Genomic DNA, 23567 nt, shown 5'->3' with positions numbered 1-23567 from the left:
TCTAAAAGGCCAGAACACTGAATATGGATGTCACTCATTGTTTGTTTGTTTTTTTTCCTCAAGGGAAAATCTGTGACCTAAACTGAGCTATTCTAGTTTAAGGAAATAGCAAATTACATGAAGTAAAATGACTCATCTTACCCATTTTCATGTGATTCTTGGCTTGTGTTCTCCTGGGGTAATGAAACCTAACTCTGAAAGAATTTGAGAGTTCTCATAAAAGTAGTTTGGTCTGTATATTGTTCAGTCAATCTTTGAAGAAGAATGTGAGCTGGGCTTCCAATCCCACTTTTTTTTTTTTTTTGGTCGGTCATGGGGCTTGGACTTAGGGCATGGATACTGTTCCTAAGCTTTTTCACTAAAGGCTAGTGTTCTACCACTTTGAGCCACAGTGCCACTTCTAGTTTTCTAATGGTTAATTGAAGGTAGTCTCACAGACTTGCTGCCAGGGTTGGATTTGAATCTTGATCCTCAGATGTCATCCTCCTGCGTAGCTAGGATTACAGGTGTGAGCTACTAGCACCTAGTTCAATTCCATCATCTTGCGTTCTTCTATTTTTGGTTAATGGTGGGCTTGAATTCGGAGGCTGGGTGCTGTCCCTGAGCTTTTTCGTGCAAAGCTAGTACTCTATCAATTTGAGCCATAGCACCACTGCTTGTTTTCTAGTAGTTCACTGGAGATAAGAGTCTCACAGATTTTCTTGCCAAGGCTGGCTTTGAACTGCAGTCCTTAGATCTCAGCCTCCTGAGTAGCTAGAATTACAGACATGAGCCACCAGTGCCCAGCCCTCCTTAATCTTTCTTATAATGGTATATTTTATTTAACATTGTCAACTGTAAAAACATGTGCCAACTTTGGACATGTAAGAAAAAGTGATCTTTGATGATGGCAAAATACCATCTACAGAAAGATGCACCATAGTCTTGTGGCAATCCAGGAGGCCACAAGACTGTAAGGGCAAAGATGGGATGAAAGAGGAGGGAAAGCTGCATGTTATGATATGTCCGTTAACCCCAAGATCCTCAGTCTCTGGAAGAGATTCTAAATGTACAAAAGGCTTGGTTCAACAATTTCTTGAGGGCTGGGAAGGTGGCTCAGTGGTAGAGCGCTTGCCTTGCATGCCTGAGGCCCTGGGTTCAATTCATCAGCACCACATAAGCAAAAAGAAAAAAGCCGGAAGTGGTGCTGTGGCTCAAGTGGTAGAGCGCTAGCTTTGAACCGAAGAGCTGAGGGACAGCACCCAGGCCCAAAGTTCAGGCCCCACAACTGGACCCAAAAAAAAAAACAAAACAACAAAACAATTTCTTGAGGAAGCTAATGAGAGCATTGAGTTCTTTGACCAAGATAATGGGTTCAAAATAGGCAAAGCTTCTATATACTTCACAGGAACCTCTTGCAAGGCAACCATGAGGCCATAAATTCCAGTAATTTGTAGCAATTATATGGAGGGTTTAGACTGCCATTCTGTGGGTTGGCAATCCCTCCGGGGTAATTACACAGAGCTCTGTGAGGGTCCATAGAGTCCAAGCCGGCACCTGGCTTACACACACAACATTTCCCCTTTCGTTCATCCTCCACACTAGACTGCATTTTACTAAAAGACAAATGTAAGCCTGTCATTCTCCAACTTCAAAATTCTATTGTCTACAATTGTCCAGAATTTCTTACCTGGTGTCTAACCCCTTTTATGATCTGGCCTGTGCACCTTAGAAACTTCCTCTTATCCTCACACAAAACACTTGGTTACTACATCCAACATTCCACTGCTCCTCAAACGCTTAAGTCTTCTCTTCCATCTGAAATAAGCTTCCACACTTTATCTACTAAGTGCCTACTAATTCCTCAAAACCAAATCCAATCATCTTCTCAGCCTCTCTCACCTCTAGAGGTCCATTCCCCACCTGTGTTACCCCAGGACTTTGTCAGAGGAGTTTCTCTTCCTGAATTCCCTGCAGGTAGGACTATGTCTTACTTCTGGGCCTCACTGGCCAGTCCAGGCCAGAGTGAGGCTCTCTCCCAGGCTACTATAGTACCTGGAGTACAACAGTAAGGACATCTATTACTCTGAATTGTAATTCTGGGTTTATGTGTCTATTTCTAAACTAGAGAACTCAGGGACCAAACTGTCTTCATTGTCAGTATTCATCAGTACTAAGAAAGGAGAAAGAATTGTGCTGACAAAGTGGCTTAGTGGTAGAGTGCCTGCCTAGCATGCATGAAGCCCTGGGATCAATTCCAATACCACATAAATGGAAAAGGCTGGAAGTGGTGCTGTGGCTCAAGTGGTAGAGTGCTAGCCTTGAGCAAAAGAAGCTCAGGGACAGAGCCTAGGCCCTGAGTTCAAGCTCCAGGACTGGCCAAAAGAAAAAGAAAAAAAGAAGAAAAGAGTGGAAGAGAAGATGAGGGGGAAGGTTCAGGTGCTAGAGCACTCACCAAGTGTAAGGCACTTTAGTTCAAACTCCATCTTGGCTCCCACTTCCTGGCTAAACTCCTAAATGGCTCCTTTGGGTGGCAACAAGGTGGATGCAGTGAAAACAGCTGGAAGCCACGGAGGCCCAAGCTGAAACTGGCTCCACAGCACACTGCTGGGACTTCACCTTCCACACGGCCTTTCCTCAGCTTATACCCTCCGCGGCTGCTCTGATAACACACAGCAGTTTATAATTGAAAAAGAGATGCTCAATCGATGCCACTTCCTTCCCTTTCCCTCCTCTTCTCAAAAGCTCCGAAAACTGGGCCTGCCTTCCTTTGCTTTGCAGAGCAACCACCTGTCTCTGTTGGAATTCAACTTCCTTCCAGAATGGCTGCACTGGAACCAGCTCCCAACCGCTCCAAGTAAGTACACAGTCCTTTTCATGGAACGGTTTTTGTTTTGTTTTGTTTTTTTACTGGTAATCATTCTGGGGAAACAAAGCAGGTTGGGGTGGGAAAAACAGGTAACAGAAAGAGGGGGAGTGTGAAGTCCCTGGATCATGGCTCCCTGAGGGCTTCCCTTTTATTCCTAAGGCAGGGCCCCACATCTCTCCTGAGACCAAGGAGGCCCCTTCCCTTAGGAGGGCCACTCCTCCCAGGCTAGAGCTCTAGAAGCACTCTTGGGTCAGGACACCATGGGAAAGCAGGCCACTACAGGGTGTCCTAAGCAGCTCACAGGCAATGTGGAGGCCCTTCAGACAGCGACAAGATCGCACAGGCATTTTCTCAAAGGCCAGAGGACTGCTGCTCCACGTTCTGAGCTAACTATCTTCTCTTCCACACCCAAGGAAGGCAAGTCAAGAGCGTGTCCTCTAACTTTTTCCTGGGAGGAGGCAAGGATTTTAACTCATCCTCAGGACTTTCTGGAGATCGTGGCTTCCGAGACAACATAAATCATTCTCCTCAGCCGGATGAAGGGTGCGCAGTCAAGGTGGCCGCAGCTGATTCTAAAGGCCTTTTTCCTCGCCGAAGGTTGGGACTTCGTGTCCTTCCTGCATCTCCACATGGTGCTCCATTCAGCTGGAATCCCTGCCCGTCTGCTCACCCATGTGCGTTTTCTGGTGGCGGATGAGGTTTGAGCTTCGGGAGAAGTGTTTCCCGCACAGGGTGCAGCGGTAGGGTTTCTCCCCTCTGTGGGTCCGCTGGTGAGCCCCGAAGTTGGAGATATCACTGAACGTCCTCCCGCACTCGGTGCATTCGTAAGGCCTCTCGCCCGTGTGCGTGCGGTGGTGCACCCCGAAGCTGGAGCTGTTGCTGAAGCTCTTCCCGCACTCGCAGCAGATGTAGGGCGCCGGCTCCAGGTGGGTCCGGTGATGCACCGCCAGCGTGGCACTCTGGCTGAAGCTCTTGCCGCAGATGTCGCAGCGGTACGGCCGCTTGCCCAGGTGATCTTGCTGGTGCGTGGTGAGGTCCGAGCGCCGCCGAAAGCTCTCCTGGCATTCGGGACATTTGTAGTGCTTCTCCTCCAGGTGGATCCGCTCGTGGCGGATGCGGTTGGAGCTTCGGGAGAAGCTCTTGCCACATTCAGAGCACTTGTATGGCTTCTCACCAGTGTGGATCCGCTGGTGTGTTCTCAGGTTCGAGGTATTGTTGAAGGTTTTGCCACACTGGGCACAGACAAAGGGTTTCTCATCTTCTACAGGCCTTGGATGTGCAATGGGGTCCTTAGGTCCCCTAGCTGGGGCAGTGACTTTCTGCCATGGCTTTTTTGGATGTGTTCCTTGTGCCCCCTTCAATAGGCTCTCCTGCCCATGTTCCTCCCCAGGTGGGATTCGAGAACCCTCTGAGCCATCCACTCTCCAAGGCTTACCTTCTTCCCCTTCCTCAGGCAGGTGTGGTTCTGGACTCTGCTCCTTCTCACTGCCCATTTCTGAACCCTGGGAATGAACACAAATGTTCAACACCATTACAATGCTTGGGTCAGGCTAGACCTTCTGACAGAAGGCTCCCCAGGGAACCATCCATTAGGAATAACCTCACTTAGCTACAATACTTAGAAAGCATTGACTTACTTAGTTCCAAGTGACAAACTTCATATGTATTTTGGTCTACCCAAGAAGATACCAACTTTGGGGCTGGGAAGGTGGCTCAGTGGTAGAGTGCTTGCCTTGCATGCATGAGGCCCTGGATTCAATTCCTCAGCACCACATAAGCAGAAAAAGCCGGAAGTGGGGCTGAGGCTCAACTGGTAGAGTGATGGTCTACAGCTGAAGAGCTGGGGGACAGTGCCCAGGCCCAGAGTTCAGGCCCCACAACCGACAAAAAAAAAAAAAAAAAAAAAAGAAACCAAGTGAACATAGGACTCTATCATTCTTGAGGCTCTCCTAGTTGTTTACAAGGCCCAACTCTCAATAGTCTTTAACTGCTCTGCCACCCCAACTCTCTCCAGACCTTTTCATAATCTAGGGTTGTACCTGGACCTCCAGGACCTCCTGCAGGGCCTCATGTGCATCTGTTCTCATTGGCCAGTGCCCACTTCCACCACTCCCAAACATTACACACACATGCAGTCACAAGTGACATTCTCACATGACACAGCCATAGTCACATTTTTGAAACATTCAACCACACACACACAGTTACACACATAGCCAGGATAAAAGAGACCCTGACTATATTTAGTATACATTTACAGTGGTGGTATAGATGATCTTTGTGACTGCAAATTATCCAATCTCTCTGAGCCGCATTACAGGACTCTGATTTAGAAAAAGTGCCTATAATATATACAACAGTGTGTGTAACACATACTAGTCATTCACCAAATAATGCTACTATTACAATTGCTAGAAACAAGTCATATGGTGGTGTATGCCAGATACTCAGGAGGTAGAGAGAGAAGAGGATCAACTGAGAGTTCAAGTCTAGCCTAGGCAAAAAGACTCTATCTCAAAAGCAAAAGAATTAGGGCTGGGTGGCTCATGACTATAATCCTAACTACTCAGGAAGCTAGGATCTGAGGATTGCAGGCCGAGGCCAGCCTGGGCAGGAAAGTCAGTGAAACTCTTATCTCCAATTAACCACCAGAAAACTGAAAGCGGAGCTATGGCTCAAGGCTAGCACTAGCCTTGAGCACAAAGGAGCTCAGAGTTCAAACTCCAGGACCAGCAAAAGAATTAGGGATGTGGGTTTAATCCTCAGTAATACACACACACACACACACACACACACACACACACAATTGAAAACATGCCCTAGCTCTATAAAGAATCTAAGAATCAAAAAGATTCTTTAGGGTTGGGAAGGTGGCTCAGTAGTAGAGTGCTTGCCTCGTATACATGAAACACTAAGTTCGATTCCTCACCACCATATAAGCAGAAAAAGCCAGAAGTGGAGCTGTGGCTCAAGTGGTAGAGCGCTTGCCTTGCATGCCTGAGGCCCTGGGTTCGATTCCTCAGCACCACATAAACAAAAAGAAAAAAGCCAGTGGGGGGGCAGGGAGGAGGCTGGGAAGGGAAGGGAAGGGGAAACAAAGGAGGAGGCTGCAATGCTTGATAAGAAATATACTCATTATCTTGCCCATGTAATTGTAACCCCTCTGTACAGTATGTTCACAAAAAATTAAAATTAAAAAAAAGAAAAAAGCCAGAAGTGGAGCTGTGGCTCAAGTGGTAGAGCACTAGCCTTGAGGTGAACAGCTGCGGGACAATCCCCAGGCCCAGAGTTCAGGCCCTACAACTAACAACAACAACAACAACAAAAAAAAAACTTGGAAGATTCGGGGGCAGTGCTGAGGAGTTTGGATGCTGATAAAACATGAATGATCAAGAATCTGCTGAAACCAATGGAGGTGGAGGAACATTCACAGACATGGCAGATGATGAAAGTGAGGGCTTTCCAGAATTTGACATCAACTCCAAAATGACCAGAAAGAGGGCAGATGATATCGACTTTGTTGCACTGTTTGAAGCAGAACAAGAAATAAGAAGGAAAGAAACTTCAGTGACTCCAACCTGCTTGTATCTGTTGAGGTCTGGCCACTGGCTGGATGAAAATATGAATTCCCAGTTAGATAATCTGGGCACAAATGCTATGGCTAATGAGGCTAATGCAGGTCTTTGATGCAAGTTCAGATGGGAAGCTGAACATGATGACTGGCTTCACAGCAGAAATGTGAAAAGACTCATTGAGAAAAGCAAAAAAAATTCAGAAAGAGGCTAAACACCATTAAAAAATTTAAAAAGCATAGGAAATGAGATCTTCAGAGTAAATTTTGTATTAAGATCCTTAAAAAAAGACTTAAAGATCCTTTAAATGAAAGATTTTGAATTTTTTAATGAGCACAAAACTGTATATAACCTCCTAAAATTTGAAATGAAGGTTAAAATCTCAAGCTGTATGGAATTTTTCAGTAAAGGGTCAGAAATGTTTAGTAAATATTTAGAACCATAGGATCCGTGTAATAATCATTCATCTGTCATCATTGTATCATGCAAGTAGCATTACAACATATAAAGGAATAAGTGTGGCTGTGTCGGAGTAAAATAATAGCATGTGGCAAACACCTGTAATCCCAGCACACAGGGAACTGAAGCAGAGGAGCTCAAGTTCCAGGCTAGCCAGGGTTACATAACATGAGACACTGTCTCAAAAAAGGCCAAAATAAACTGGGCACCAGTGGCTTAGACTTGTAATCCTTGATACTTAGGAAGCTGGATATAGAGGATCCCAGTTCTTAGCCAGCTGGGCAGAAAAGCTGAAGAGGTTCCATCTCCAACAAAATGTCAGACTAAAGGCATGGCTCAAAAGGTAAGGTTACCAGTACCAGCTGCGAGCAAGCAAACCCAGAGAGGAAAAAGCTGAGCTCAAGTGCCAGTCCTGGCACAAAAACTGTCATTTATCAACCCCTATTCATATTTCTTGAGGAATTTGGATAAACAGTATAAAAACATAATAGGTTTGCTTTATTTTCAAGATTCTAGTAAACATCACAAAGTACTTATTCTTTGATACTTAAAGTCACTTTTTCTTGATTTTTCTTTTAAAAATTATACACCCTCTCCAGTTTTCCTTTTTTTTTTTTTTTTGGGTCCGGTCATGGGGCCTGAACTCTGGGCCTGGGCACTGTCCCTCAGCTCTTCAGCTCAAGGCTAGCGCTCTACCACTTGAGCCAGAGCTCCACTTCCTGCTTTTTTTCTTTTTTTTTGCTTATGTGGTGCTGAGGAATTGAACCCAGGGCCTCGAGCATGCAAGGCAAGCGCTCTACCACTGAGCCACCTTCCTAGCCCCAGTTTTCCTTTTCTTTAGCACATGTCACTGTCTGGCATCATGTCTGAGTGTATTATAAACATTAAATGTAAGTTCCCTATTAAATGTAAGTTCCGTGAGAATACAGACCTTTGTTTACTTTTATTCACTAATGTAGCCCTCATTACTAAAGTAGTTGTAGGCATCTATAGTAGACTTTTAATAAATAATTGATGAGTCAACAAAATTGAGGAAGGCCAGACTGGTCTTCAGAACCCATGTCCTGCTTATGTGGGTCTATCCTAAGCCACTATTTCCCAGCAATCTGATTGCTATCCACTTTGTCTATTATGTGCTTGCTTTTTACGGGGCTGTGCAATTATCTATTTCCACTAGTCATTTGTAAGCAACTTGAGGAAAGGGTTTTGGTTATCACGTAATCTTCAGTACAAGGCTGGGTGCTCAAATGCCCATCCTCTAGTAGTATTTATATGCAGAGCTACATGGTTTCCACTCACTTCTAAAACTGCCATGCTGAGAACCTGTAATTTACCAAGGTTGGGCTCTACCCAGGGTAGAATGCTGAGCCAGCAGACAAGTACAATGATTTAGGATTATGATCATAACCCTCATACAGTTTATGATAGAGTATAGTGAAGTAGATATAAACTCCAGAAACCATTACACAGGGCAGGTTAAGTTCTAGGGGACAGGAACAGTGTCTAGGCTCCTCGGTACCTCCTCCTCCGCCTCCTCTTCCTCCTTCTCCTTCTCCCCCCACAGCACCTGGCACATTATACAGGAGCCAATAAGTTAATGTTTTGTTAAGTTCTTACAAACTGCTACACTCAGGATGAAATGCTATATATAATCATTTCATTTCTATAACTATGCATTTTTCTATCCTTATTTGAAGGATGAAGAAACTGAAGCTCAGAGAAATTAAGTAACTTGCCCAAGGGGCAAAACGGGTATTGATGTCCTTGATGGCAAAGCCAGGGTTTTTAACCATTAAACTAGTACTGGAAAGAGAAAAAGAGGGAAGGAAGGACAGAAAGAAAAACAGATGCACAGCAGTTAAGTGCCATAGGCATAGCTCTCCCAAGCAATCAGGTGGTAGGACTTCCAGGATGGGTGAGTGAGCAAGACCCAGCCTCGAAGGAAAGAATCGTCAATTACCTATTGGAAAGATAGCTTAAAATAGTCATGCCCCTATCACATTTCAGAGATTGGGGGGGGAGGGGGGGAGAGGGCCGCCGAGAAAGCCTGGCCTATGGCCTATTGGGGCTAGTCTCCCTAGGGCTCACCAGCACTAAGGGCATGAGTAGAAGGGATCTTGCCTCTAAGAAAAGCGAGCCAAGAAGATGGAGCTGACCACAGAGATCTTGAAGGCCAAGGGCCTAGGAAAGGAGAAACGAAGTTGGAATGTGGTCTGCAGAGTTCAAGTTCCTGGTCTGGGACCAAGCAAAGGGGAAGCGGGGTGGGGGGTGGGGATAAACTTGCATAGACCAGGGGGGCAAAGTGCTTACGACAGGGAATTGTACGCAGTGGGGGGGGGGGGGCAAATAACGGGTCCGGGAGAAAGGGACAAAGGCTGCAATCGGAGGACTCGGAAGACCGATGTCCAAGAGGCTGGTGAGTGTGAGGAGGGCGGGAGAAGCTAAACAGGAGTCCAAGGGTGCCGCGTTCTAGAAGGCAGGAGTTTGGCTCAGAGACGCCGGTGGGCTTGGGACTGGAGAGTGGAAGGGGACGAGGGGCTGATCCCAAAGGCAAGATCGGTGGCAGGAGCTTGAAGTTTTCAAAGGCCATGAGGAAAAGGGCGGGGTCGGGTCCGGTGTGGCGCCAGCACCCGGACCCAGCGGGCCGGGGGACCCGGACAGAGGTCAGGGACCCCAGGACCCCTCTGCTACCCAGTGGGTCGGCGGAAGAAGGCAGCAGCCACCAACTCCTAGGTGAGAAGGAAGGGGCCGTGCTCTGAGTGCCCCGTGAAGTCATGTCTGCCTCCCCCCACGACCTCGGCCCAAGCCGGGACCCACCTCGCTCCCGCCGTTCCGCCAGAGACAGCGCCGCCTCGGTGGGCGGGGGACAGGAGCCGGAGACGGAACCTAGGAAGGACCCGCCCCTCGGCTCCAGGATTGGGTCTTTGGAGTTATCCTTTCTTTCTATTGGCTTTAGTGTATGCCACTACGCAAGAAGCCCAGGAGGAACCGCCAATAAGCTTTAGCCTTGGGCATAGCGTGCTGGGAGTTGTAGTCCTGAGGAAGATTACAGCCTCATAAAACAGTCGTAAAGTTTAGAACCGAGTTTGGAACCCTTGCTTTGCTCCTGAGATTGTCGGGTCCCGGATCTGATTTACTTTGAGTTGGCTGTTGACGGCCCTCCTGTAGACATGCAGTAAAGTTAGAGTCTGGCACGTCAAGGCTTACAATTTAAAATCAGTGTGGACTTTGGAAAGGACTCAAAGGTAAATGTCTCCTGTCCAAAGGACAATTATTCTGGCCCTTCCTGCACGCTCAGTTAAACGTAACAGCCATCCAGATCAAGATAGTAAAGTCTCTAGTGCTGGATTTATTTTTCAGATTTTATTTCATTATTATCACCACACTATAACTAACTGACCCTAGTGGGCTAGCCTCTGGTTTTATTTTAGAAGATAATGAGGGCTAATTAAGTGTAAAGTTACCTACAGGCTTCTTATATCTGATACAAAGAACAGCGCAAAGAATAAAAAGCCTTGCCTTCAGAGCTGCAAAGACAAGGTTTATAATGCTAGCTCTACTGCCTGGCCATTTGGAGGAACATTTTCTTCCTCTATAAAATAGATAAAATCCTTGGCAGAAGAGTTATAAGGATTAATTGAGTTCTGCCTCCACAAAAGTCAGGCTTTTGTTGTGATTTGTTTATAGTAAATTTAATGGGTAAAGCCATTGTGAGCAATGTTGGTTTTAAGGTTGAGATATTCAGGAAAATATGTCTGAAACTGAATATGCAGGACTGAAATATAAATGCATAATGTATAATACTAGTTTATGAATTCATAAAAATTAAATACTAGTGGGAAGATTTAAGAATATAGCCAAGGGGCTGGGAAGGTGGCTCAGTGGTAGAGCACTTGCCTTGCATGCATGAGGCCCTGTGGTCGACTCCTCAGCACCACATAAGCAAAAAGAAAAAAGCCGGAAGTGTTGCTGTGGCTCAAGTGGTAGAGCGCTAGCCTTGAGCTGAAGAGCTGAGGGACAGTGCCCAGGCCCAGAGTTCAGGCCCCATAACCGGACCCCCCCCAAAAAAAATAAAGCCACGTTTATTATGAACTGTGGTCAAGGCTTGCTTGAGAGGACTCAAAGCTGTTTAGGAACCAATCTCATAATGTATTTTTCTCTTAACCTAAAGCCTTTTGCTACAATTTCTCAATCATGCCAAACAATGAATACCAGAATTTTATTTAATAACTGTACAAAGGCAAACCAAGAAGTCTATTAAGGCACAGTAGTGGTTAATTTTATGTATTACCTTGACTAGGTCAAGGTACCCAGTTATTTAGTCAAACATTATACTGAGTATTTGGATTGAGATTAAGATTTAAATCCATAGACTGAGTAAAACAGATAATGTGCTCCTTTTTTTTTTTTGCTTGAACTCTGGGCCTGGGCACTGTCCCTCAGCTCTTCAGCTCAAGGCAAGCGCTCTACCACTTGAGCTACAGCGCCACTTCCAGTTTTCTGGTGGTTTATTGGAGATAGGAGTCTCACAGTCTCTCCTGCCCGGGCTGGCTTTGAACCGCCATCCTCAGATCTCAGCCTCCTGAGTAGCTAGGATTACAGGCGTGAGCCACCAGCGCCTGGCTAATGTGCTCCTTAAAGAGAACAGGGCCCATCTAATCATTCCAAGAATTGAATACAACAAAAAAGCTGACCCACCCCTTATATAAAATAGAAATCTGGAGTAGATGTCAGCTTCCCCTGCCCCAGACTTGAATTAAGTTTTAGGCCTGCCAGCTTCCATAATCATGTGAGCCACTTTCTCATACTAAATCAATCAATTACTCCATTCACACACACATATATACATGTGTGTACATATATATGTACATATATACACACACACACATATATATATATTACTATTTGATTTGCTCTGTTTCTCTGGATAGCCATGACTAGTTATATAGGCACTAATGGAAAGAACTTTTGACAGACAGAAAGATCTGGTTTCTGTTGGTTTGAACTGTGTACCAATCTGCAAACTGATAACCAGCATCTCCACAGATAGGCCTGACCACATATAGGATGTGACAAAGTGCCTAGCCTTCTTTCTGCAATCCATATCCCCAAATCAGATGATTTACTTTGTCTTCATAACTTCTTATCTTTCAAATAAGAAGTTTACCAACTTTTAGCAAGTTAGTACTCTGATCTAAGAGGTTGCTTGCTGTACAAATAGTCAAATCTTTCAATAAAACTGTCTTGGGGCAGGGTAGGGGAAGCATCTACATGGGTGGTTAGAGCGCCACTTTTTCTCACTGGACCTCTGTGCATCTCGGGAAACTCTTTAAAGGGACCAGAGCAAAAGGCAAGACTGTGCAAGGCCAAAGCTGTGCCTCCCAGGTCCCTAGCTGGACTACTAAAGCTGCTCAAGATTAAGGTAGATGCTTATCGTCAGTAGGTGAGATAGCTTTTGAAAGCATACACATTCTATATGTCTTTGTTTCAAATTTGTTTTTTAAAAAACTGTATTCTCTGGCTGTCTCTCAACTATGTCATAAATAGCATTCAAGAACCTGAAAAGGATTGTGTGTTTTTATCTCTCTGCTCCCATTCCTGAATAAAGAAGGAAGAATTTGTGTGTGAACCAAAAAGAGAGTTAAGAAGAAGGAGAGAGGTGGAGGGGGTGGGGGGAACCATCCTTGATAGAATCAGAAGTTCAGAAGTCAGGGTCTGAAAACCCACTGAGCAGAAGAAGAAGTAGAGAACCCTTTTGAAGCCTGTGCTGAATCACAGTCAATATCATCTAAACCTAAACTATGTGTTCAATTTAGTTGTTGCTTTTTAGAAATCTTCTTTTCAGGGCAATAGAAACACCAAGTCAATAGAAGAATGGTGGGTTCCAAACTGAGAGCCCTGGGAGAAAAGTAGTACTGATTGAAACAAGGAAAGGGTATGGATTTGGATCAAGGAAAAGACATTCCAGAATCAGGTATTGAGCCAGGGGTCTGAAATCCAGAGTCCTGACCTGGACAATCGTGTGAGCAAGTCATGAGGCACATATCTAAAAAGACGGAGCCTTGAGCCCCTGAAGAGCTGGGCCAAGATCAGAGTGCCAGGATACAATGGTATCCTTGAGTGGGAAAAGCTCAGGGCCCTGAGTGGGTAGTAAGGAAGGATTCACCTTCACATCTCCATTAGCATAGCTTTTTCCTTCTGACTTAGGGACAATAGATTCCTCTGATTTCTGTAACTCTGAGCAAATAATTAAAGGTGCTGTGTTTTTCCCTCCATCATGAAGACAAGGCTCAAAGAAAGGGCGAAGGGAGCCAGAGAAACTGTGGCTGAATGTAAAAATGTGGGATTTGTCAGTCACATTATAGAAGGAGATTATTCCTGCTTCATAGTCCAGGAAAATCCCCACGCACTTTGGGGGCTCTTTCAGGCGGAAGGAGGTCTGTGGGGAAGTCAGAGCTTCATAGTGAAGCTCACGACTCTGTCGCAAAAGCCAGTGTCCATTGGCAGGTGAGGCAGTGACTTTCCCCTTCCGGCTCACAGACTCACTACATACACCAAGAATCCATTTGGTTTTCTCTCCTACATACACCTCCCAGTAGTGACAGCCATCTGTGAAGCACTCAGAGCCCAGGACACTGACAACAAAGTCAAATCTGTGGGGGTTGTCAGGCACGGGCCGCTTTCTATCACCAAGCCTCACACATCTTCGGTCCTCAGACAGGATGAGTTTGGGATGCGCTGTCTCTGGATCCAAGGTCACTGCCACTGCAGAATAACAGAAGTGAGGTTTGAAAGCCTTAAGGGATCTTTGGAGGAAAAATGGTCTTGAGGTATGCAATTACTGTCATTGACACATTTAGTTCATAGCCCTTCCCACCTCCATGTGTCCTGGAACCAAAGAATAGATCTCCTGCTAGGCTACTAAATTAAAGGGGAAAATGTTCTTTTATCTACCTATGAAGCTGCCTTAGCTAATCCTTAGAAAATATTATTACTGTCTTTTATTTTTTGTTATTTGAGGGTTGTTGTGGTTTTTTTGTTTTGTTTTGTTTTTGTTTTGGCTTTTTCTACTCAAGGCTGGTGCTCTACCTGCAGCTACCTCACAGACTTTCCTTCCCTGGCTAGCTTCAAATTGTGATCCTCAGATCTCAGCCTCCTGTATAGGTAGGATTACAGGCCACAGCAGCACCGCCTAGCACTCTCTATCTTCTTGTCTCAACTTCTCTAGAATTGACATTGTAGGTGTGTGTCACCTTACCCAGCCTGAATTTTTAAATTTTTATCAAGTTGGTTAACACTTTAAAAAGTATTTATGATTTATTAATTATTTGTCTTCTTTGTGACTTGTTTGCCTCTATACTAGTTAGACTAAACAGAAAAGGGACAGAACCCAGGCCCTGAGTTCAAGGTTCAGTGCTGGTGTGAGTGCATACACACACACACGTGCGCACACACACACACACACACATGAAAATGGAGAGTTCAAGGCCAGCTTGGGCCACCTAGCAAGGCCTTGTTTCAAAAATAAATAAATAAGGGCTGGGAAAGTGGCTTAGTGGTGGAGTGCTTGCTTTGCATGCATGAGGCCCTGGGTTCGATTCCTCAGCACCACATAAGCAGAAAAAGCAGAAGTGGTGCTGTGGCTCATGTGGTAGGACGCTAGCCTTGAGCTGAAGAGCTGAGGGACAGTACCCAGGCCCAGAGTTCATGACTGACAAAAACAAGCAACTAAAAATAAATAAATAGATAAAAATTTAAAATAGAAGAGTATAGTGTGCACTTTGAAAATGGAGCAAAAGGGCTGGGAAGGTGGCTCAGTGGTAGAGTGCTTGCCTTGCATGCATGAGGCCCTGGGTTCGATTCCCCAGCACCACATAAGCAAAAAGGAAAAAAGCTGGAAGTGGCGCTATGGCTCAAATGGTAGAGCGCTAGCCTTGAGCTGAAGAGCTGAGGGACAGCGTCCAGGCCCAGAGTTTAGGCCCACGACCAGACCCCCCCAAAAAAAATCAAAATGAAAATGGAGCAAAATTAAAGTGTGGAATTTAAAGAAGCAGGGGATTTGAATTATGGATGGATTTGGTTGATGTAACTTACCAAAATGCAACCGGGCTCTTCTCCAGCCTAAAAGACATAAAAGGGGGTTTTCAAGACAAGGGAGACATCAAGAACTCGAGAAGGCAGAAGACAAATGTGAGGAGAGAGCATCTCACCTGAGTTAGCCGCAGCTCTTTTCAACTCTATGGAAGAAGAGACAGAGAGGTAAGCTACCACGAGAAATACTGGGCAGCAGGAGATAATTTGGTATGGAAGTGGTAAAAACATGTGAAACTTACTTAGTTCACTCCGGAGTTTCTCTAAAAACAAAAATAGTTGGATATATGAGAGTGAGGGTCAGTTACCCATCCTCAATACTACTGTCCACTCCAGCCCACATTCCTACAGCAGATCTGCAGTAGCTATACCTAGCTCCCAGCTGAGGGCCACAGGTCCCCAGAGATATAGCCAAGGGTCAAAAGATTCCTATGTGACGAAGGGAGGGGAGTCGGGGAGGGAAAGCGGGAGAAAACGAGGGAGGGGATAACACTATTTGACAAGAGGAAATGTACTCATTACCTTACTTATGTAACTGTAACCCCTCTGAACATCACCTTTACAGTAAAATAAAATAAAAATTTAAAAAAGAAAATTCTTATGTGAGCCAAGCCTTACCTACAGGTAAAATAATACACCTTTACCTATAGGTAATGGCAGTGTCGATGTATATATAAATTCTATAGGAGAAGACTAAGATACAAGTTCACTTAAAACTATTACTGCTGTCCTGTGTATTTTCTCCATGTAAAATAGATGTGTCATGTGTCTTCAGACTTTACAAAAATAGTAATGTAGAGGTTCTCACAGATGGAATGATAGAAAAGCATTATTCCAGCCCATTCAGTTTAGTGGGGACCCTTTGTCTTAGATCTCACCTAAGAGAATGCTATGCTTGGATGATGAAAGGGACATTGGATTGTTTCACTAATGAGATACATCTATTCCCATTTAGAGTCTAGAAAACAGCCATACAGGAAAAGGAAGAAGAAAACACTTGAGCAAAGAGGCCTCTGTGTGTGTGTTGGTATTGGGGCTTGAACTCAGGGCCTTACACTCTTGCTTGGCTTTTTCCACACAAGAATGGCACTCTACCACTTGAATCACACCTCCACTCTCAGCTTTTTGCTGGTTAGAGTCTTATAGACTTTTCTGCCTGGGCTAGCTTCAAACTGATTCTCAGACCTCCACCTCCTAAGTAGCTAGGTTTGACAGGCATGAGACACCAGAACCAAATTTGAAAAAAAGCCTTCTAGAGCCAAGAAATCCCCAAACCCCATAGTTTGAATTTCCCTTGCTCCCTCCCTTTTACCCTGGAAGGTGACACTGAAACACTTATCCCAAAGCAGAGATGTTAGCAGAAGGAAGCTTGTGCCAAAGATAAGGAGCAGAACTTACTGAGGGCTTTATGGAGTCTTCCTAAAAAAAAACAAAACAAAACAAAAAAACAGAGAGGAGAGATCAGATCTTGCCTTTATCCCTGAGGCCCTGGGTACCACTCCCCCTCCCATGCCTGAGAGGATGGAGATGTTTCCTTCAGTGCCTAACCCAATCCTATGTCACACAGTTTAGTCTCAGGAAACCAAGGGTGCCAGTTCCACTCGCCCAGTGATCCAGGCTGCCCCAGCCTTGGGTTCTTCCTGTGCCTTCTTTGTGGTCTGTCTCGTTTCATTTCTGCTATCTGTTTACATGTGCTGATAACTGTAGCACAGAAGCGTATATGCCTCGCTGTCCTTTGTTTATGATATCTAAGGTGTAAAACTAGCTGCTAATAGGATATGGAAACAACCCAGATGCCCCACCACAGATGAATGGATCCAAAAATTGTGGTATCTATACACAATGGAATATTATGCAGCCATTAGAAATGACAAAATAATGGCATTTGCAGGGAAATGGATGGAGCTAGAAGGAATCATGTTGAGCGAGGTAAGCCAAGAGCGAAGAGACAAACGGTACATGGTCTCCCTGATAAGTGGATGATAAATCCAAAATGTTAGGTGATACGACAAAACTAACAGGACTTAAGAAACAAAGAACTCCTGCTCATCTGGTTGAACCACTACTAAATATCCCCACGCTGCTGATCACATGTATGGTGTATAACATGTGAACACTGTTATATATTACAGACTGTGATAGACAATTTGTTCCAGGAAAGTTAGAATGAACTTGTGACTTAGAAACTATGTAATCACTTAATCACAATCAAAAAAAAAAAAAAAAAAAGAACTTTGGGGAAGGGAGGGAGGGAGGGGATGGTAGGGGGAAAACAATGGAGGGGCTAACAATGTTCAAGAGGAAGTGTACTCATTACCTCACTCATGTAACTGTAACCCTCTGTATAGTATCTTTACAATAAAAAAAAAAAAAAAGAAAAAAAAAAAAAAAAAAAAAACTAGCTGCTAAAAGTGTCCTATTGACTTGGTGACATTGTAATAAAAGTTATAATTTTTCCAAGTCTGGATATCACAGAAAATTTGGAAACATATGTATATGCGTCATATCCTTTGAGGAAGTACTTGTAGCTTCTCTGCAGGGAGCCACCTGGTCCGCATGTTCCCTGCCTAGCATTGATCCGGCCAACAAATCAACACACCTGAGTCCACTATCAGGCCCTGGGCTGAGGCTGGCTGTGGATTAGGCTTTGGCTATGGAGCAATTGAGACTATGTCACAGTTCTCCCAGGACCTTATGGTTTGTGATTGCCTTTTCCAATACTAACAGCTGAGTCCTGTTCTTAAACAGATAGATACTGAATGTGAGGTACATAGAACGATTGTTCTGCTTTATAGAGAGGCAGCCTGATGAGCAGAGGGACATGACACTGGCTCAAGGTTATCCAGCTAGTGAGTGACCCAGAGGTAAGACTCAAACCCAAGCCTACCCAGCTCTTGAGTCAGAGACCCTCATCATTACTCCATATTTTGCTCTTGGTGCCTGCATTGCTCATCTCATATTTTCATTAGCTTGGAAAAAAAATATAATGGGAAGGAGGTGAAATCCTAATGTCTTTGAACTGGGACTCATCGAGCCAGTGACTTTTGTTTTTCCTATCTAGACTTCAAAAGGACGTCTGACTTTTATTTTCAGTGGTCCATGGTACATATCAAATTGAAAAATGGCAGTAAGGGAAATGAGTTGCAGGCCCTGTGTTAAATCTTTCCAAAATATTTTCTCTAGGTAGGTACAGTGGATCATTCCTATAATTCTAGCTACTGGGGAAGCAGAGATTGGGAGGACTGAGGTTCAAGGCAAGCCAGGGCAAAAAGTTCATGAGACCCCTCAACCTCAAATAAAAAAGCAGGGCAGGATGGCACATAACTTTCATTTAAACTAATTGGAAAGAATAAATAGGAAGATCATGGATCTAGGCAACCCTGGAGAGAAACACTATTTAAAAAATAAGGAAAAAAGGCCATGGGTGCATGGCTCAAGTGGTAGAACACCAGCCTGCCAAATGGAAGGCTCTGAATTCAACAGCAGTAATGCAACATATATATGTATATGTATGTATGTAACATACACTAAAAAAAATCAGGTAAAATAACATCCTCATTTTACAGATGAAAAAACCAAAGTTCAGGGTATATAGTGACTAATTCAAGGCCAGTAAGTGGCAGGCAGATGGTCAGCAAGCTGAGTCAAGTGTTGCTGACTCCAGAGACTGTAGCCTTTCCATACACGACACCATCTCTCTTTGTTGTTGAAGTCTCACGCATTCTGTATGACCATATGATCATACTTTTAAATAATATGTAGACTTCTTGTCTATGTGATTGGTAGAAAGGCTGATGAAAGAAGCATGTGATGGTCCAGAGCTATGCTTTTTTTTTTTTTTAATGTTCTGTTAACTGGGGCTTGAACTTAGGGCTTCCCATTCTTGCTTAACTTTTTTTTCTCAAGGCTGTTACTCTACCATTTGAGTCACAGTTCCAATTGGAGTTAATTGGAGATAAGAGTCTCTCAGATTTATCTCCACAAGGTAGCTTCAAACCATAACCCTCAGATCTCAGCCTTCTGAGTAGCTAGGATCCATGCATGAATCGCCAGTGCTCAGCCAGAACTAAGGATTTTGATCCTTACCCTCTCCCACCAACTCCATATCCCCTTTATATTAGAAATTGCATTCCAGTAATATTAGGAGAGCTTCAGTACTTATTTTAAGTGAAGAAAGAATATGCTATTTGTTCTGGACTTCTCACTCTTTACCTTTTTCTTTTGCATGGTCTTCAAGAAGATTTTCTAGAGATTAAAGAAAGGAGGGGAAAGACAATGAGACTGTTTGTTGTTACCTTGAGGGTCCCTGATTCTTACTGATTGTACCTGCTCTTGAACTTGTCCATCTTCACCTGCACATTCCTGATCTAGTCCTTCATCTTCTCTCATTGTGATGATAAAAAATGATAACTCAATGTCTCTCGTATTTGCCTTACTCCCTCTGGTATATTCTCAGCACTGCTGTGAGAGGAAGATTATGAAAGCCCCCTTCCCATTGACTTATTACCACTCATCACTACTACTTTTAGGAAAAGGGGCAGAATTCTTAGTGTGATCTCCAGGGCCCTTGTGACCTAGCGTGGACAGCTCCGCCTCACTTGTGCATCTTTTCTGAGTATTGCTCTCGCTGGCCATGCTTCTGTCAAGTTGTTCTTTCTGCTGTGCATGGTTTTCCATCCTCCTCTCCCCTCGCTCATGATTTCCAGTTTTCAAGGTGAGCATCACCTCCTCAGCCCTCAGCTCAGTTGGTTCCTCTTGCTCTTGAAGAACTGAGCACTTTCTTTTATGGCACTTAAAAACATTTATTTGTTTAATTATTTGGTTGTATAATCCCTGGCTAGACTGAAAGCTTCAGAAGACCAAAGACTATGTCTGGTTTCACTCACCATTGGATCCCCATTGAGTAGAGAATTATCAATTACTTAGTGAGTGAACAAAAACTTCTCTATGTTTGACCTACCCAACATCCCATAAGAATTAGCAATGAGCTCACAGACAAAAGCCACTGAATCTACCAGAAGACAAGGTATGATGAGTAAGCTAGTGAAAACTGGAAGCAATGGATTTAGACACCATCACCAACACCAAGGGCGGTAGATGATACAGTTTCCTAGCTGAGAATTTAAATTTGTGGGTACTGGGGACACAGAAACCAACAAAAGAAAAATGTCTCCCTCACCTCAGTCCAAAACACTTACCTACTTCCATCGCCTGTTCATAGAGAAGCTTCTCTGGAAGGGAAAGAGGGATGGGCATCATCAGCTCTGCTCTTTCTAATAGGCATCATTTTCCACAGATGGCCCAAGCTGCTTGACAAACTCATTGTGGCTATAACTGTGTGACTACTTGAAAAATTAGAAGAGGGCTGGGGCTATGGTCTAGTGACAGAGTACTTGGCAGCATGCATGAGACCTTGGGTTTGATGGAAGCGGGGAAGGAAGGAAGGGAGGGGGAGGAAGGGAGGGAGGGAGAAAGGGAAGGAAGGAGGGAGGGAGTGAAGGAAGGAAGGAAAGGAGGGAGGGAGGGAGGGAGAGAGGGAAGGAAGAAGGAAGGAGGGAGGGAAGGAAGGAAGGAAGAAAGGAAGGAAGGAAGGGGGAAAGGAGGGAGGAAAGAAGAGAGGGAGGGAGAAAGAAGGGTCTTTTTTTGTTTTGTTTTGTTTTGTTTTTTGTTTTATCCGTCATGGGCCTGAATTCTGGGCCTGGGTGCTTTCCCTCAGCTCTTCAGCTCAAGGCTAGCACTCTACTACTTGAGCCACAGCGCCACTTCCAGCTTTTGCTGCTTATGTGGTGCTGAGAAATCAAACCCAGGGCCTCATGCATGCAAGGCAAGCACTCTACCACTGAGCCACCTTCCCAGCCCAAGAAAGAAAGGTCTTTAAACAATCAGATGAAGAGGCAATATTGGATTATGGAATGTTCCAAGTCCTTTGCAATCATGACTATTTAATAAAGATTGCATCTAACGAATATAATTGGATTTCTTGATTAGAAGTCTCTAATTTCTTAGTTTCTTAGTTAATTAGAAAGGTATATGGATGGTTATTGTCCAATTTCTCAAAGAATGAGAGCTCACAGCTGTTCTCAAAGCCTATCTGTAGTTTATTTAACTACTTCATTAGTGTGGGTCTCCAGGATCTGGCTCTACCAGTTTTGTCCTAGTTAACTTGTAGAATTTCCAACCCATGGATAAATATAAATATAAACATCTACTTCCTCTGGTCTTTTTCCAGCACAGTCATAATCCTCCTTCCTGCCAACCTGGGTTCCCTTACCCCTGAGTTACCTTTTGATCTTTTTTGCTTCCATATGAGGCAAATGCCTGCTATGATGAGAAGCCCCAGAACAGGCAGGAAGGCAGCAAGAGCCACCGCTGAGGGAGAGATCCTTCCTGGAGATGGGGCTGAAACAGAGACCACCAAAGACTTCCATTAGGGAAACATCTGAGAGCAGAGGGTTCTGGCAAGTCCCAAATGTCTCCATCACCCAAGAGAGAGACTCCAGTAAGGACCATGAGGCTCTCTGTTCCTTTTGGGAACTCAATCCCTGGATGACATTAATGAGAAGTGAGATGGTCAGTCCTCCAGAAAGTTTCAGTGGTTCAACCAATAGTTCAGGGGTTTAAACTCAGCTTCTCAACACAATTTCAACCTGTTTTCCAACTCCATGGAAAGACGGTCCAGAGACTTTCAAGATATAAACCCTTGCCTTGCCTCCGCTCCCCTCCCGTTCCCCCTTTTTCTGTCCCTTCTTCCTCTCCTCTCCTTTACTCGTTCATTTCTTCCCATCCCTTTCCTTCTCTTGCTTCCCTTCCCCTCCTTTTCTCATCTTTCTTTCATCCCCTCCCTCTCCCTCCCTCCCTCTCTTGTGCCAGTAGTGGGGCTTGAACTCAGAACTTCAATTCTCACTTAGTTTTTTCACTCAAAACTGGAGCTCTACCATTTGAGCCACACATCCACTTTCAGCATTGTTCTGATTAATTGGAAAAAAGAGTTTCTTGGATGTGTTTGCCCAGGCTGGCTTTAAACCCTGAGCCTCAGATCTTAGCCATCAGTACTTGCTGAAGTTTCTCTCCTTAATGATCATCCACAACCTCACTTGAGCATCCTCCTGCTTCCTCTACCTTGCTTCATTCTAGAACAACAATGAGCAGCCTATCTGTCTCCACATATACACTCCAAGGTACCATCAGCAGGGGCAAAACAAGCTCTGGGTACCACAGGCCGATGAGAAAGGATATGACAAAGGAGAAGAGAACCATGACAAGTAGTGGAGGCTTGGCTGTGTGCCCTTGCTCAACTACAGTGTGGCCCTCAGTAAGAGACACTGCCTCTCCCGGCCTGCTTGGCCTCACATGCAAAATGGGAGTGAGAATAATATGGGCCTTGAAGGAGGCTTAGGGGTCAGATTAAACATGTAGTACCCAATGACGGCAACGGCAACAGTAAGAGAAGATAGAAGAGGCAAAAAGAATTTTTTAAAGAACCCTCTTTACCCACAAGATGTCAGCCACAGTCTATCACTCTTGGCTCTAAATCTACCATTCTCTAAGCCAAGCATGGTGGCACACATCTGTAACCCAAAGCTATGCAGGAGGGGGAGATGGAAGGATCCTGGTTTGAGGCTAGTCCATAGAGCAAAAGTGCAAGAAAAATAAACGAAAGGCAAAAGGGCTAGGGTCTTAGCGAGAAAGAGAGAGAGAGAGAGAAACACACACACACAAAAACACACAGAGAGAGAAACACACACACAGAGAAACACACACAGAGAGAGAGAAACAGAGAGAGAGAAACAGAGAGAGAGAGACAGAGAGAATGTTTGTTTAGCAAACTGGAGGCCCTGAATTCAAATCTCAGCACTGCCAAAAGACATGAATAAAACCCTCTATACTTCTTTACCAAATAATTCCATATTTCAAGGATCTTCAAAATGTTCATGCCCTTTAGCCCATCAATTCTAATTCCAGAAACACATTCTAGAAGATAATCAGAATCAGTTCCCAAATATATGCAGAGATGCTTATTATATCAATTATAATAAGAGAAAATACTGGAAAATATACAGATGCCCAGAAATATTCTTTGATTAATTTTCAGTGATCCACAATCACACAATGAAATTATCTAACGCCCCTAAAATCTTGTTACAGAGAATTAATTCATTATGTGAGCCAAAAAACAAATGATCCTGACATGATAAATGGAAGAGAAAAAAAACTTAAGGACAGAAACTACATATGTGTGTGTGTGTGTGCGCGTGCGTGCGCATGTGTGTGCCTGTGTGCACATTTCTCTGACATACATGCATATGGGAAAGCCTCAAAATACCCCAAAATGTTAGAAGAAGCTCTCTACAATTTATAAGATTATAGGCCATTTTTTGTTTCTATATTTTTTCAAAGTCTTTCTTTTTCTTTTTGCAATATAAATGCTTTTTCTTAAAGTGTGTGTGGGGGGCTGGGAAGGTGGCTCAGTGGTAGAGCGCTTGCCTTGCATGCATGAGGCCCTGGATTCGATTCCTCAGCACCACATAAGCAAAAAGAAAAAAGCCGGAAGTGGTGCTGTGGCTCAAGTGGTAGAGCGCTAGCCTTGAGCTGAAGAG

General features: G+C 44.3%; 2 protein-coding genes across 3 annotated transcripts in view; both read right to left on the bottom strand.

Moving 5' to 3' along the window:
• Znf691 (zinc finger protein 691) overlaps nt 1-9723 on the bottom strand; it is a 63885-nt gene extending 54162 nt beyond the window's left edge. The window contains exons 1-2 of one of the 2 annotated variants that reach the window (XR_001175096.1): nt 9697-9707; nt 4284-4350 (exon numbers count right to left, since the gene is read on the bottom strand). Coding sequence is in view for 1 of the 2 variants with exons in the window: in XM_013016934.1 (XP_012872388.1) it covers nt 3490-4341 (852 nt within the window). In the remaining variant the exon portion in view is untranslated. Of the gene's footprint in view, nt 1-2895; nt 4351-9696 lie in introns of those variants that run through there. The other variant, XM_013016934.1, reaches the window with a different exon arrangement.
• A 2902-nt stretch (nt 9724-12625) lies between these two features.
• Ermap (erythroblast membrane-associated protein (Scianna blood group)) overlaps nt 12626-23567 on the bottom strand; it is a 27262-nt gene continuing 16320 nt past the window's right edge. Inside the window, exons 5-12 of the mRNA XM_013016945.1 lie at nt 21253-21369; nt 20169-20201; nt 19183-19215; nt 16369-16389; nt 15213-15233; nt 15090-15116; nt 14974-15000; nt 12626-13644 (exon numbers count right to left, since the gene is read on the bottom strand). Of these exons, the coding sequence (XP_012872399.1) occupies nt 12926-13644; nt 14974-15000; nt 15090-15116; nt 15213-15233; nt 16369-16389; nt 19183-19215; nt 20169-20201; nt 21253-21369 (998 nt within the window). The 3' untranslated portion in view covers nt 12626-12925. The remainder of the gene's footprint in view (nt 13645-14973; nt 15001-15089; nt 15117-15212; nt 15234-16368; nt 16390-19182; nt 19216-20168; nt 20202-21252; nt 21370-23567) is intronic.

The sequence above is a fragment of the Dipodomys ordii genome, unplaced genomic scaffold, assembly GCF_000151885.1.
Source record: "Dipodomys ordii isolate 6190 unplaced genomic scaffold, Dord_2.0 Scaffold33, whole genome shotgun sequence".
In the NCBI taxonomy this organism is placed as follows: Eukaryota; Metazoa; Chordata; class Mammalia; order Rodentia; family Heteromyidae; genus Dipodomys; species Dipodomys ordii.
The sequence above is the reverse complement of the archived record's forward strand: the minus strand, read 5'-3'. Positions and strand labels throughout refer to the sequence as shown.